General features: G+C 38.4%; 1 protein-coding gene across 6 annotated transcripts in view; it reads left to right on the forward strand.

Annotated features, from left to right (window-relative positions):
• Positions 1 to 11,473, forward strand: part of zgc:158464 (uncharacterized protein LOC791139 homolog) — a 147,174-nt gene extending 135,701 nt beyond the window's left edge. For 3 of the 6 annotated variants that reach the window (XM_053677870.1, XM_053677868.1, XM_053677869.1), the window contains one exon: positions 10,804 to 11,473. In XM_053677870.1, coding sequence (XP_053533845.1) covers positions 10,804 to 10,990 — 187 coding nt within the window. In that variant the 3' untranslated portion in view covers positions 10,991 to 11,473. The other 3 variants (XR_008393837.1, XM_053677872.1, XM_053677871.1) reach the window with 3 other exon arrangements.
• Positions 11,474 to 13,667: the final 2,194 nt, after the last annotated feature.

Consider the following 13,667-nt stretch of genomic DNA (forward strand, 5'->3'; position numbering starts at 1 on the left):
CAGGTTACCACTGGAGTCCTCTTCCACTCTTCCATGATGACATCATGGAGCTGGTGGATGTTAGAGACCTTGTGCTCCTCCACCATCCGTTTGAGGATGCCCTACAGATGCTCAATAGGGTTTAGGTCTGGAGACATCCTTGGCCAGTCCATCACCTTCACCCTCAGCTTCTTTAGCAAGGCAGTGGTTATCTTGGAGGTGTGTTTGGGGTCGTTATCATGCTGCAATACTGCATACTGATCATGCTCTGCTTCAGTATGTCACAGTACATGTTGGGATTCATGGTTCCCTCAATGAATAGCCGTATGAGTGCTGCCAGCATTGCTGCAGAGGTTGAAGGGGTGGGGGGTCAGCCTGTCAGTGCTCAGACCATACACTGCATCAAATTGGTCTGCATGGCTGTCGTCCCAGAAGGAAGCCTCTTCTAAAGATGATGCACAAGAAAGCCTGCACAGTTTGCTGAAGACAAGTAGACTAAGGACATGGATTATGAGACCAAGGTAATCGTATTTGGTTCAGATGGTGTCAAGCGTGTGTGGCTGCAACCAGGTGAGGAGTACAAAGACAAGTGTGTTTTGCCTACACTCCAGCATGGTGGTGGGAGTGTCATGGTCTGGGGCTGCATGAGTGCTGCCGGCACTGGGGAGCTACAGTTCATTGAGGAAACCATGAATGCCAACATGTACTGTGACATACTGAAGCAGAGCATGATCCCCTCCCTTCGGAGACTGGGCGGCAGGCCAGTATTCCAGCATAATAACAACCTCAAACACACCTCCAAGACGACCACTGCCTTGCTAAAGAAGCTGAGGGTGAAGGTGATGGTCTAAACCCTATTGAGCATCTGTGGGGCATTCTCAAATGGAAGGTGGAGGAGCACAAGGTCTCTAACATCCACCAACTCCGTGATGTCATCATGGAGGAGTGGAAGAGGACTCCAGTGGTAAACTGTGAAGCTCTAGTGAACTCCATGCCCAAGAGGGTTAAGGCTGTGCTGGAAAATAATGGTGGCCACACAAAATATTGACACTTTGGGCCCAATTTGGACATTTTCACTTAGGGGTGTACTCACTTTTGTTGCCAGCGGTTTAGACATTAATGGCTGTGTGTTGAGATATTTTGAGGGGACAGCAAATTTACACTGTTACACAAGCTGTACACTCATTACTTTACATTGTAGCAAAGTGTCATTTCTTCAGTGTTGTCACATTAAAAGATATAATCAAATATTTACAAAAATGTTAGGGGTGTACTCACTTTTGTGAGATACTGTGTGTGTGTATATATATTCATTCCTGTTTGGATTGAGTAGTCATGTGGCTTGCACCCACATTCTGTTGTCCATTTTTCGTGGCTAACCATGTGTCAATCACTATAAAAAAAAAATAAAAAAAAAAACAGAACAATTTGTGGAGAGTGTATGATTATTTAGATGTTCAACTGGAGGCTCCAGTTTGCCTCATAACTTGAGAGCAAAGCTGAACATGTCTTGGCTGATTTACTATATTTGGGGTAAAGGACTTTGCACTTAATTTTTGGCAGAACTTTCCTTTTTAAACAGTTCAGCTGTAATTACTTGAGCTTCTACCTCGCTCCATAGTTTTCTGCACCCTCAGCATTTAAAAAAACATAAATAAAAATCGTGGAAATGTCTCACCACCTTTTACACAGCTTTTAATGAATGTCCTCGTTATCTCTTGTTTCTATGCCAATTTTATTATTTTTGCTGACATGCCTCGTTGTTATAATTTGGGGCGTTTTTTTTTTTCTTCTTCTTTTCTTGCTTGCTTGCAGTCTCAGCTCTCTCTGACTGGCTGCCCCCGATTGTACCAGGCCCTGTCTCTTGTAAAGGAAGCTGACGGCCCCCTGGTTAGTTTAGGCCGTCTCCATGACCATAAACAGAGATGGTCACCTTTAAAAGAGTCACCTTTAATTCACTCACCAGGCAGAGATGCAGGGGGGAGAAGGGGAGGGAGTGTTAGGGGGAAGCGGAGGGCTGTCATACTAATGCACAGCTTACTTTAACAATGAGAATGCAGGTCAAAGTATTTACGGAGTTGCATGTTGAGTAGCCCTCTCATTCTGAAATTCTGAAAAGGTTCCATATTGGTTTTGGTGGAACGTCTGCTGATGAAACACATATTATAATAATAATTATCATAATAATAATAATAATAATAATAATAATAATAATAATAAAAAGAAAAGATAAAAACAAGAAAAAAGAATGAATAATAAAATAAATAAACAGATGATTGAATAAATCAGGCCGTGGATGGGTAGATAGATAGGTAGACAGATAGACAGATAGATTGGTTGATTGATTGATTGATTGATTGATTGATTGATTGATTGATTTTTTTCAAATGTGAGAAATGAATGTTACCAGTGAAGTACAGGATAAAGGAACACTCCAGCATTTTTCAACCTCGTCTTGATCCACCACATTTGTAGCATCCGTGCAATTACCATGGATAATAATTTTGATAATATATTTGCTTTTTCTGAGAAAAGTATACATACTGTATAAAGTTTAATGGCAGTTATTGAATTTACTATTATATATAAATAATTACGTAAAATTAGTTTTGTGTCAAACTTTACTGCAGTCTTTCCGAAAATAGTTTATCTAAATGTTTTATATAAACCTTTACGGGCATCATTCAACAGCCACCATTACACAAAACATGTCTTTAATATAATCGCTTACTGACGGTAGTCAACAACTGCCCTCTTACTACTACGATATTGTAAATATACCTTTATTCACCATATTTAACAAATCTACTAAGATTTATACAAAAAAAACATGTTTTATATAAACATTTCTGACAGTATTCAACAAGTGTCATCAGGTGTGTATTACAAGTTGATTTGTAATTCACATGATGTAATCACACATATGCTACAGATGTGGAAAATCAAGATGAAGCGGAACAGCACTGAAGTATATATATATATATATATATATATATATATATATATATATATATATATATATATATATATATATATATATATATATCACTCAGCAAATGTAATTGGTTATTAAAAGTTTTAACTCCTCAAAATGTTCAGCAGGATCAGCATTTTATAGTGATCATGTGCCAGAAAATACATCTCTACACTGGTATCACATGTCATATATGATTTAACAAGTGATCACACACAGCCTAGGTCCATATATAACACACAATACATGAGCTAAGACTGAAGACTTGAGCTCAGATCTGCTATTTCTGTTGGACTGAAATTAAAGACCAGGGTGAACATAAAGGAGTGTGTCACGGTGAGGGTGACATAACATTGACCTGAGTTTGACCCTGCCTTTAATGTCTTATTTACCCTTTCTGTGGGTGTACAGACACAACATAATGATGAAACATAAGCAGGAAGAGAGAGTTTGAATAATAAACGTAGACAGCACGGAGCAAAGTTTGTTTTGAAGACTCTACTCCTGTCTTATCATGTTATGGTCTTGGTAACCTTTACTATGGCTATACAGACACAACATAAAGATGAAAAGAAGGAGGAGGAGGAGAGAGTTTGTAAAAGAAACTTTGGCTCTGTCAAATCCTCATGAGGGGATTGTAGTTGCTGAAATGTGCTCTCATCTCCACTAATGATGATGAAAGCCGAGATTAATGATGGCCAGCTAATGAAGCGAGTCAGTCGAGGGATGAGGATTAATGGATGCAGGTGATGGAGAAGTTTATTTATTTCATAATTCGTCTGCAGATCTTCCGTATCCTCACTTTGTACGAAATGAATACATATTACAATACATGTACAAGAGACCTTCAGGTCTAAAAGCTTATATCTGAGCCTGCTGAAATATTAATGTCACTTTGAAGACATCAACATGTGCTGCGCATTAAGATGAGGGCTTTCAGTGTCACACACTGATTCCCATTTTGTCCCCTAATAAAGAAGGGGATGTTTTATTCACACAGGATAGTCATTTAATCACATCATCTCTTTACGTGTATGGATATCAGATCAATTTCCTTATAAAGCTCTTTATTCATTGAAGTATGTTAGATGTAAAGGTGAAAGTCCTGAGAGTAGTAATGGTGTTAAAAATTAAGCGAGGGAATATAAATGGAGTTTGTAAGGGAGGAATATAAAAGCAGTTCTACAGTCGCCTTCGAGCACCACTGCTTCACGAGTGCATTTTACTGTGCAACTACAGATATTGGGTCAACTCGCAAGTGACAGTTTGTCAGTGTTCACTATTTTCCTTTGTCATAAATGTAGTGAGTAATGCATGAGCAAAAAACAGGATGTCCTGCTGCCTGGTGCTCTTTTGTTTTATATGGATTGGTTTTCATCTAGCTGATATTATAGAAGAAAGGTTTAAGCAGGGGGGGATAAACAAAAGAATAAAGAATGAAAGGGTATGCTGTCAAAGGAAAATAATCAACAAAATGGTGGTGTGATGCAGCCTGAAGTGAAGTTGAGGAGATACTGTTACCAAGTTCATGATATCATTTCATTTCATTTCTGGCATTTGGTAGACGTCCTTATCCAGAGTGAAAAATTACGTTAATAATTTTTTTTTTTTTCATGTACAACTGTGTAGTTGAGGGTTAAGGGCCTTGCTTAAGGGCCCAGCAGTGAACGCTTGGTGGTGCTGGGAACTCACGACCTTCTAATCAGAAGTCCAATGCCTTATACACTGCACAGCCGTTTGCTAATGATTACCATCCATCCATCCATCTTCAACCGCTTAATCCTTTTCAGGGTCATAGGTAACCTGGAGCCTATCCCAGGGAGCATTGGGCACAAGGCGGGGTACACCCTGGACAGGGCGCCAGTCCATTGCAGGGCACAATCACATACACACTCACACACCCATTCATACACTATCGACAATTTAGACACTCAAATCTGCCTACCATACACGTCTTTGGACTGGGGGAGGAAGCCGGAGTACCCGGAGGAAACCCCCGCAGCACGGGGAGAACATGCAAACTCCGCGCACGCATGGCCCCGGCGGGACTCGAACCCTGGAGGTGTGAGGCGAACGTGCTAACCACTAAGCCACCGTGCGCCCCTGCTAATGATTACCTTAAAAAAAAAAAATTATTAAAGAACCACTATTTAGAATTTCATTCAGTCTTTCCATCTGCCTCTTAAAGTTAATAAGACAAAAAACACAGCTCGTCATGTTACCAAGAAATTTATAAACGCAAAAGTTCTGAAGGCTTTGCTGTGGTGGAAAACTTGACACTGGGGACTCCTGACGGAAAACTTCAGTCAACGAGTACAGGTTTTTCTTTACGTACCAACACATTTTTAAGTTGATTGTAATTCATCTCATATTATATGACTTAAGTGAATAAGCTGTTACTATACAAACAGTAATGTGTTAGAACTAATGCATTGACTAAAGGAACTTTTTTTTAACCTAACACACTAAATGTCTTGTTGCTTTACTGATTATATTCAAATTCTTTGTCATCTTTAAATACAAGCCTTTGACTGTATTGTATATATTTGTGTTTGGGTGGTTTTGTGCTGAATCTGGGAAAATGTAATATATTACCAAAAAAAAAAAAAGTATGCAAACGTTTAAAGATATTATAATGATAGATCAATAAAAAGAAAAAAATTTCCCTCTTACCACATATGTAGTGGATCAGTCAAGACTTGTTCCCAAAGTTTTTTCTTTTTTACTTTTTCACTGAAACTATGAGGCCAATATTGCTGACCAATAAAAGGTTATAGCCTCCGGTTTAGCATTGTGCACACCTCATGCCACATCATTACACTCTTGCTTCAAGCCATGTCAAGTTGTTCAGTATCTCAGACTTGTTTATTTGGTTTCTGACACTGTGACACTGTTATCTATAAAAATATATATTTTTTTAAAAAAACAGACAAAAATAGCCAACAATACATCACGGAGCAGCCATCACAAAATTAAATCAAACCTTTTTCCCTTCAGTTTGGTAATACTCCACACCAGGATCACTCTCGAGGACTGTATGTGCTGTGGCTAATAGAGTTTAAAGGTGAAATTATATCAGAAATCATTTATATGATGATATAGTTCTAATTTAATCTGTATGTATGTTTATTTTTTATATCGACTTTTTCTGTTGTTTCATGGAATTGCCGAGCCACACAGTGTATTTTGATGTTAATGTGTGATGATTTAGGCATGTGATTAAACACGCAACATATTCTGGCTGACTGACCGCATTGTTATGTATATAAGTCTGAAAGGAAAATCGTCTTAAAATTAATTGCCAACAGGTGGTAGATTTACTAAATTGGATGCTAAGATAAATTTGGAAAAGCAGTTAAAACCTCAGTGTACACAAACACCAGTTTATTCATCGTCTAGTCATAGTCCTCAAACGTGTGCAGAAGCCATTTTCCACTTTAATAAATACAAAATAAATAGCCCTTGATTGACATTCTTGATTCTAGTCATGACTGTATGCTGTAACTAAACACTGACAGGATCTTTTGTTTGCTTTGCTTCCTCTAGTCCATTGCACTAGATTTACTGGCTCTGGAAAATCACTCAAGGTGTTAACAGACATCAAACCACAGTACTGTTAAATTCTTCATTTTCTATAACAAATATACCAAATCACAGGTTTATATTACGGCGTTTGTTCTAATGTGTTATTGTTTACATAACAACTTACACATTGACTTGTATGGTGGACGCTCCATATAAACAGATTTAAAATGTGTGTAGTTGTTGATATGGTGAGGTTTGAATGAGGAGATGTTTATTTAGCTTGTTTATTTCATTTATTAAGGAAGGAGTCTCCAGTGTCTGCACTTTGTAACAGCACTGTAATGCTGTTACATTTGTAACCAGAATTGTTGTCAAATTGCTGTAATGTAAGAAGATTAAAACACTTTGGGACATGCTGGTATGGGAAAATAATCAGCTCTAAGGTGGTAACAGTAACTGATTGATTATAGATTATTTTCCTATAACAGCATGCCCTATCATGTTTCACTGCTTAGTTATATTCAAAGGCGGTTTTAAGTCTGCAGAGACCCTTTATCTAAATCGCACATGTGAAACGAATCCTGGGTCAGAAATTACTGAACCCAATTAAAGGACACAATGATAATGCCAGCAGTTTCATCGAGAACGATCGCTGGCATATCTCCCATCTCAGCCATCCTGATAAATTGCGCTTTCGCTTTATTTGTGCTTCTCCGATGAGATAAGTTGGCACACGGTCACTCGCAGCCTTCAGGGGATTAGATATAATCAGATGCAAGTCTGCCACTAAGTAAAATCTCCATAATGATGTAGTGTGAGGATTTCTAGTTCTCTCCTTAAGTCCGTGTTCCTCTTTCCGCCATGATGGTGAGATTAATCAGTGCAAGTGCATTTAGTCGTATAGTGGTTTCCCCTACACTGGACAAGTTTAAGAGCCTCATGGAGAGCTGAGGGTTGTCGAAATGGACTCTCGTTTCCTTTAACGATGATGAAGCCTCAGTTAATGATGGCCGGCTAATGAAGCGAACCAGAGGGAGGGATCTGAATAAATGGATGGAGGTGATGGAGGAGTTTATGTTTCATGGTAGGTCTGACTTCAGAGTATTGTAATAACAGATTGTGTGTGTGTGTGTGTGTGTGTGTGTGTGTGTGTGTGTGTGTGTGTGTGTGTGTGTGTGTGTGTATTTACACTCTCAGCAGAATCAAGCAGGAGCAGGACCCTACACAAAGAGGCATTACATGTACAGGGACCTTTAGGTGTAAATGGCTCATATCTGAGCCTGCTGAAATATTAATGTCACCTCGAAGCCATCAACATGTGCTGTGTATTACGATGAGGCCTTGTGCTGTGGTTCACGTTTTATTTCATGCTAGAGCAGTAGGTGTTTTCTTTATGAACACACTACCAGTTGGACGGTTGAACAAATATAAATTTTTTTACTACATACATATTATTTTGACACATTTATTTAAAAAAAAAAAAAAAAAAAAAAAAAAAAGACAAGTCAAGATTGGTTGGTTCAGAAATTATTGTTTAAACCTGAAATGTATTTGACCATCCTTTAAAAAAAAAAAAAAAAAATTATTACCAAACCTTGAACAAGGAATGCTCTTTTAGGAAAATAATCAACGGCGGGGTGATACTTGTGGAATTCAAGTGATTAGTTGAAACTATTGCTTTGATGTGTAACATAACTGAGTAAATTTATACTAACTGATGGAATAAAAACACTTCTTGCTAGTGGACCTTTTGGATTTTAAAAGACGTCAGTAGAACGTGGACAGAATTCAAGGTTTCAAAGGCAGTGTTTCTAGGAATGGCATTTCTCTGAAGCACCTTATTCTTAGGAGCATGCACGTAATTAAGGCCTGCTATATTTAACATAGCACACACTGCATGCAGGCGTTCTCGCCAACCAGCACCATCTCGCCGCTGTCGTTTTTTCTCAAGCGGTTTTGTAGTTCTCACCTGGTATACTTCTGAGACTCTCCAGCCTTCTTTGCAAATGCAATTAGGAAATATGTGAGGGATGCACTGAGCTCTAATTCAACATAAATAGTGCATGAGGGAATTGGAGTAGTGTTGCCGTCTTTCTCACAGACGCACGTACAGTACATGCATAAATAAATGCTGTTTATTATTTAGCCATATCTGGTGAGTAAAGGTTAAAATCCCTTCATCCATCAGCTCTTTCTCACTATAGCTATGTTCATGCTGTTATTTTTTTCTTCCTTTTTTTTTTTTTTTTTTTTAAGCTACACGCTGATAAATAGACTGCTCAGGACCTTCTCTTACTGCAGGTGTTTTTCTGCTATCTCAGTGATCAAATGCTGGTGTCATGAACGCCTCGCTCACAGCGTTAGCCCCAGCAAGCAAATGGCTTTCCCTCAGTGGCATTTTTCATTCACTTAAACCTTCTGAGCAGTCCCAGGGACCAAACAATACCATAATAACATCTGCCTTATAGATAGAGAACTTCAAAATCAATACATTTTGCTGCCAAAGGTCCCGTGTCCTATTTATTCTTATATATTTTTCTGTTATTTCCGAGCCTGATTTCAGCCTGTTTTTACTGAGACCGTCCACTCAGGGTTTGAATTATAGGGGGGTCTGGGAGGGGTCTGATTCCTTCATCTTCAACCCCAACTCCTTAACCTGAGGGTCCAGAGGCTCAGGGTCCAAAGTTAAAAAAATTAAAATCCTTAAAAGTCCATTAGGAACGTCTAGCAGTACCACTAGCAATAGAAATGTTTTTATTCCATCAGTTAGTAGAAATTTCCTAAATTATCTTAATACGGGTCATTCATTCTTTATTAAAGGAATACTCCAGAGTTATTCAGACTATTCTCTGTCCACCACATCTACAGTCCCTTCCAAAACTATTGGAATGACGAGGTTAATTCATTTATTTGTGCTATACACCAAAGACATTTGAGTTTGAGATCAAAAGATGGATATGAGACGAGAGTTTCGTATTTCAGATTTTATTTCCTGGTATTTACATCTAGATGTGTTAAACAACATAAAAAATGGAACCTTTTGTATCAGACCACCCAATTTTTAGTTGAGCAAAAGTATCGGAACAGATAAGTCTTGAAGTAAATGAACGTAAATAACACTTCATTTTTGGTTGCATGTCCCTCGTTTGCAATAACTGCATCAAGCCTGCGACTCATTGATGTCACCAAATTGTTGGTTTCTGCTTTTGTGGTGCTTTTCCCTCTTTTCACCACTTCAAAATGGCTTGTTTCTTCCCCCCATAGACAGCTCTCTGCTCTTCATGTTGGCTTATCCTTTTCAACAACAAATGCAATCTTCACAGCTTAAACCAAGAGTAGATGTTCAGAGCTATTTACTTATTGACACAGCTGGCTAACAAGACATTTGTTTGCCTACATACTGGGTGGTCTTATACAAAATGTGCTATGTTTTGTAAATTCCAGGAAATAAAAACGGAAATTCTAAACTCTCATTTCATATTCGTCTTTTGATCTCGAACCCAAAATGTCTTCAGTCTACAGCAAAAACAGTTGAGTTGGCCTTGCTATTCCAGTAGTTTCAGAGGGGACTGTACGTCTATAAGTTGTTGAATTCTGTCAGTAAAAATGTCAAATTTGTTGACTATATCGTGCAAATTAAAAACGGCAACCATTTCAGTGATGAGACAGATTTTAAAGCTGTTCTTATGTCATTTCCAACTTAAAAATAAAATAACAAAATCAGGTTTTTGTACATTTGTGGAAGCTGAGGTATTTACTTAAAATTTTTCCGTCTGAAAAATTGGTTTCAATGTAAAATTGCCTTTTTAATGTACAAATACTTTTGACTGACGAATGAAAGTGTTTTAGTAAAAACGTAGAAAAACTGCCAGGCCTTTTCTTGGAACAGTGTAATTTCCATCTCGTCAATACTATAGAAAAGTAAAGGCTGGGTAGCGAATATTTTTATCCTGGTTCTGTGGTATTCCTTATTGTATTCCATATCTTCCCCTCTGAACCATTTGACCATTTTGATTGACAAAGAACCAAAGAATTAATGCATTTTGCAGCTCTTTCTTCCTTATGAGTATGCATTGGGTGAGCTAGTAATTAGCATTTTACATTTAGCAGCCACGTGAAATCTTTTTTTTTGTTAACTTATTAAACCAAATCTACCTTTATCTTTCACCGCATGCAACCTGTTTGCAAATAAACTGCAATTCCTCCAGCACGTCTGGCTGCCAGGATCTAATCACTGGCTATTCTTTATTGCCGCTTAACCTTTTCCCTGTGCCTTCTCTTCCTACCTCCTTTGTCTCACTATGCGTTTTTTATTGTCCCTTCAGGAGCAGCCAGGGTTTCATGCACATGAAGCTGTCGCGAACCAAAGACAACAAGTACATCCTGGGCCAGAACAGCTGTCTGTTCGACAGTGTGCCGGAGATCATCCATTTCTACTCCAGCCGCAAGCTGCCAATCAAAGGAGCCGAGCACATGTCCCTCCTGTACCCCGTGGCCATCCGGACACTTTAGCCTCCAGTCTAGAAGTCGATCGCTGAACAAATGGCGTGTAGATGCCTGTTACAGATGGATTGAACGTCCATCATCTGCATTTACAGCAGCGTCTTATAATGTTTGATGACTAATATGGTGTCTGTTAAGCCTTTGTGAATGGCTGATTGTACACAGTGCTACTGGAACACTGTCCAGCAAAGACTGGAAGACTTTAGAGGCTTTAAAAAAGCCCTCACTTTCCCACTGATGGTGTCAAATCTCAAGTCTTTTTTAATTTGCGCCGAGTCATACCTTCAGCTCAGTGGATTATGGAGACCACACAGACCACACCAAGCAGACTAATCTGTAAATAATATGTTTTCCAGCAGCTCTAATGCGCACCCTCATCCCTTTCCGCTGAAATGTCCTATTCATGTGGACTTAAAACCCTGAGCTTTGGCCTGCACCCACACTTTGATTGTTTGGTCTCATGCATACTGTAATAAAATCTCACGCAAACCATTTGTGGACGTTTCTGAACTCCAGGATGACGTATAAACTGCTGTTTTGTTAACACTAGTGAACCGATCGCGATACCACAACTCATTTGAACTTCCTGAAAGGATTCTAGCATGTGTTTTTCTTTTCAGTGTGAAAACAAGATGGGTTCCGAGTTCAGAGATGACAAATTGGTAGGAAATCTTTGTTTGTCTTTCTACCAAAATCACGCTCTCTGAAACGGAGTCAGGCTGATTTAGCAAGAACGATTAGCAAGAAACTAATGCCATGTCCTACAACGTCGCTGTTCTCTACAAAGTGTAACGTACATTATGTATTTTCTTCACCCTTTAGGATACATCATTTGAACTCTAAGCAGTGCATTGTGGGATTTGATGAGCACCTTGGATGTTCTCCACTATGCTGTTTCAGACATACAAATAACTGGTAACGCTACTTAAGGGTGGTGTTCATATAAGCCCTTCATGAAATTGACATTTAAAAGCATAATATGTCATAAAGACTGCCTTCATCAGTTCTGATGACAAACACTTACATGACACCTACATAAACCTACATAAGCATTCATAAAGGATTATTCCAATTAGCATCACGTGTCCTTAAGTCCGTTTTGATGTCAAGTTGACATAAGACTACAAATCTTTCATGTCAACAGACACAATCCTGCATAAGCATTTATGAAGGCTGTTCATTTATCGGTGTCTGTTGATAAAAACCACTTCCTTCAGCTTAATGTCAAGTTGACATTGCCCCCTTATGTCAAGGGAAAATATTTCATGTTGACAAATGTCATGACCGCTGACTTTGTAGCTCTTTTTGGTATGATGATGTAACGTCAAACCTCAAAATCGAACTAATTCTTTCTCATTTGTGAGAAAATATACATAGCGTTGTAATGGCATTGTCATAAGTATTCATCACAATAGGTTAGGTTTTTTTTATTATTATTTATTTTTTTCCAATTTAACCCTGTCACTTTTCAAAGTATATCCAATCATCATGTGACTCAACCATATTAGAAGTTCACTGAGCTATAAAGTCAGTTGTCATGACGTTCTGTAAGAAGTATAATTACACAAACCTGTCATTTGAATTAGAGGCCATGAAGAAAGCTTCTTTTTTTTTTCAGGAGCATTTAAAAGCCTTTCTAAATGTTGTTTACTTGTTTAGGGGGGTGTTGTTTTTTTGGCACCACCTCCCCTCCTGAGGACTTTTAACACTATTAAAAAGTTACATTTTTGGACTGTTAAAGCTACCCCTAAGAAAAGCGAGAGAGAAGAAGAAGAAATTTTTGAAAGGGCTCCCGAGTGGCGCAACATAAAAGCGTTCGTCCTCTTGTTCAATCACAGCAGCAATAGCTAATCATGGGAGTATGTGGAAAAAGGCAGATAACTCATTCCTCTGAGTGTGTTATGCTGTCCTGTAAAGTTAGCTTTCACTCTCCCTGGTTGTGCTATCTTAGGCAGCTAATACAGGGGAGAAAAATAAATATATGCGTATTTTTATGTATATATAATTATATATACATACAGTATACGTTTATGCAGGTTTGTGTCATGAAGAATTTATATACTTGTACATTTATCACCACCCTTAAGTAGTGTTCAAAAATTACCTGAGTGTCTTTTTTTTTGTTGTTGTTGTTTTTTGTTTTTTTTAAGCTCTAAAACTATCTTTACAACCATTACAATCTGATCTCTCTACAAGTTGCATAAAAAAAAAAAAAAAAATACAAGTGCAGATTTAGTGCATTTGAACAGCGCCAAAAATTCAGTTAGTTCAGATAATGGACTATATATTTGTCTTGAGACTGAATGCCCTTGAATGGCCAAGTGAAGCATGGAAAAGGATGTTTCAGACGTTTCATAAAAAAAATGAGCCACTTTACATTCAATCCCCCCTCCTCAGCTTAAGACTCTCTTGACTAGGGAGAATGAAATATGTCTGCATTGTCTACCTCAGAAAATCAATTTAATTCCACCCATCAGCCAATCAATAAGGTACAATAAGATTGCAGATATCGATCCAGCTCCCTTTTCCTCTCGTCCATTTCCACCACATTGTACCTTGGCTTTACCTTCGAAGAGTTCGTCTTGGTTAAACGCAATGAAAAGTTGGTTTGTTGCGCGCTTGTGCTCGCCCGCTTGTTTTTACGATCGTTTGTGTGTAAATGTTACTCTGTACTCGTACGTGATGC

Source organism: Ictalurus punctatus, chromosome 4 (assembly GCF_001660625.3).
Source record: "Ictalurus punctatus breed USDA103 chromosome 4, Coco_2.0, whole genome shotgun sequence".
NCBI classification, from domain to species: domain Eukaryota; kingdom Metazoa; phylum Chordata; class Actinopteri; order Siluriformes; family Ictaluridae; genus Ictalurus; species Ictalurus punctatus.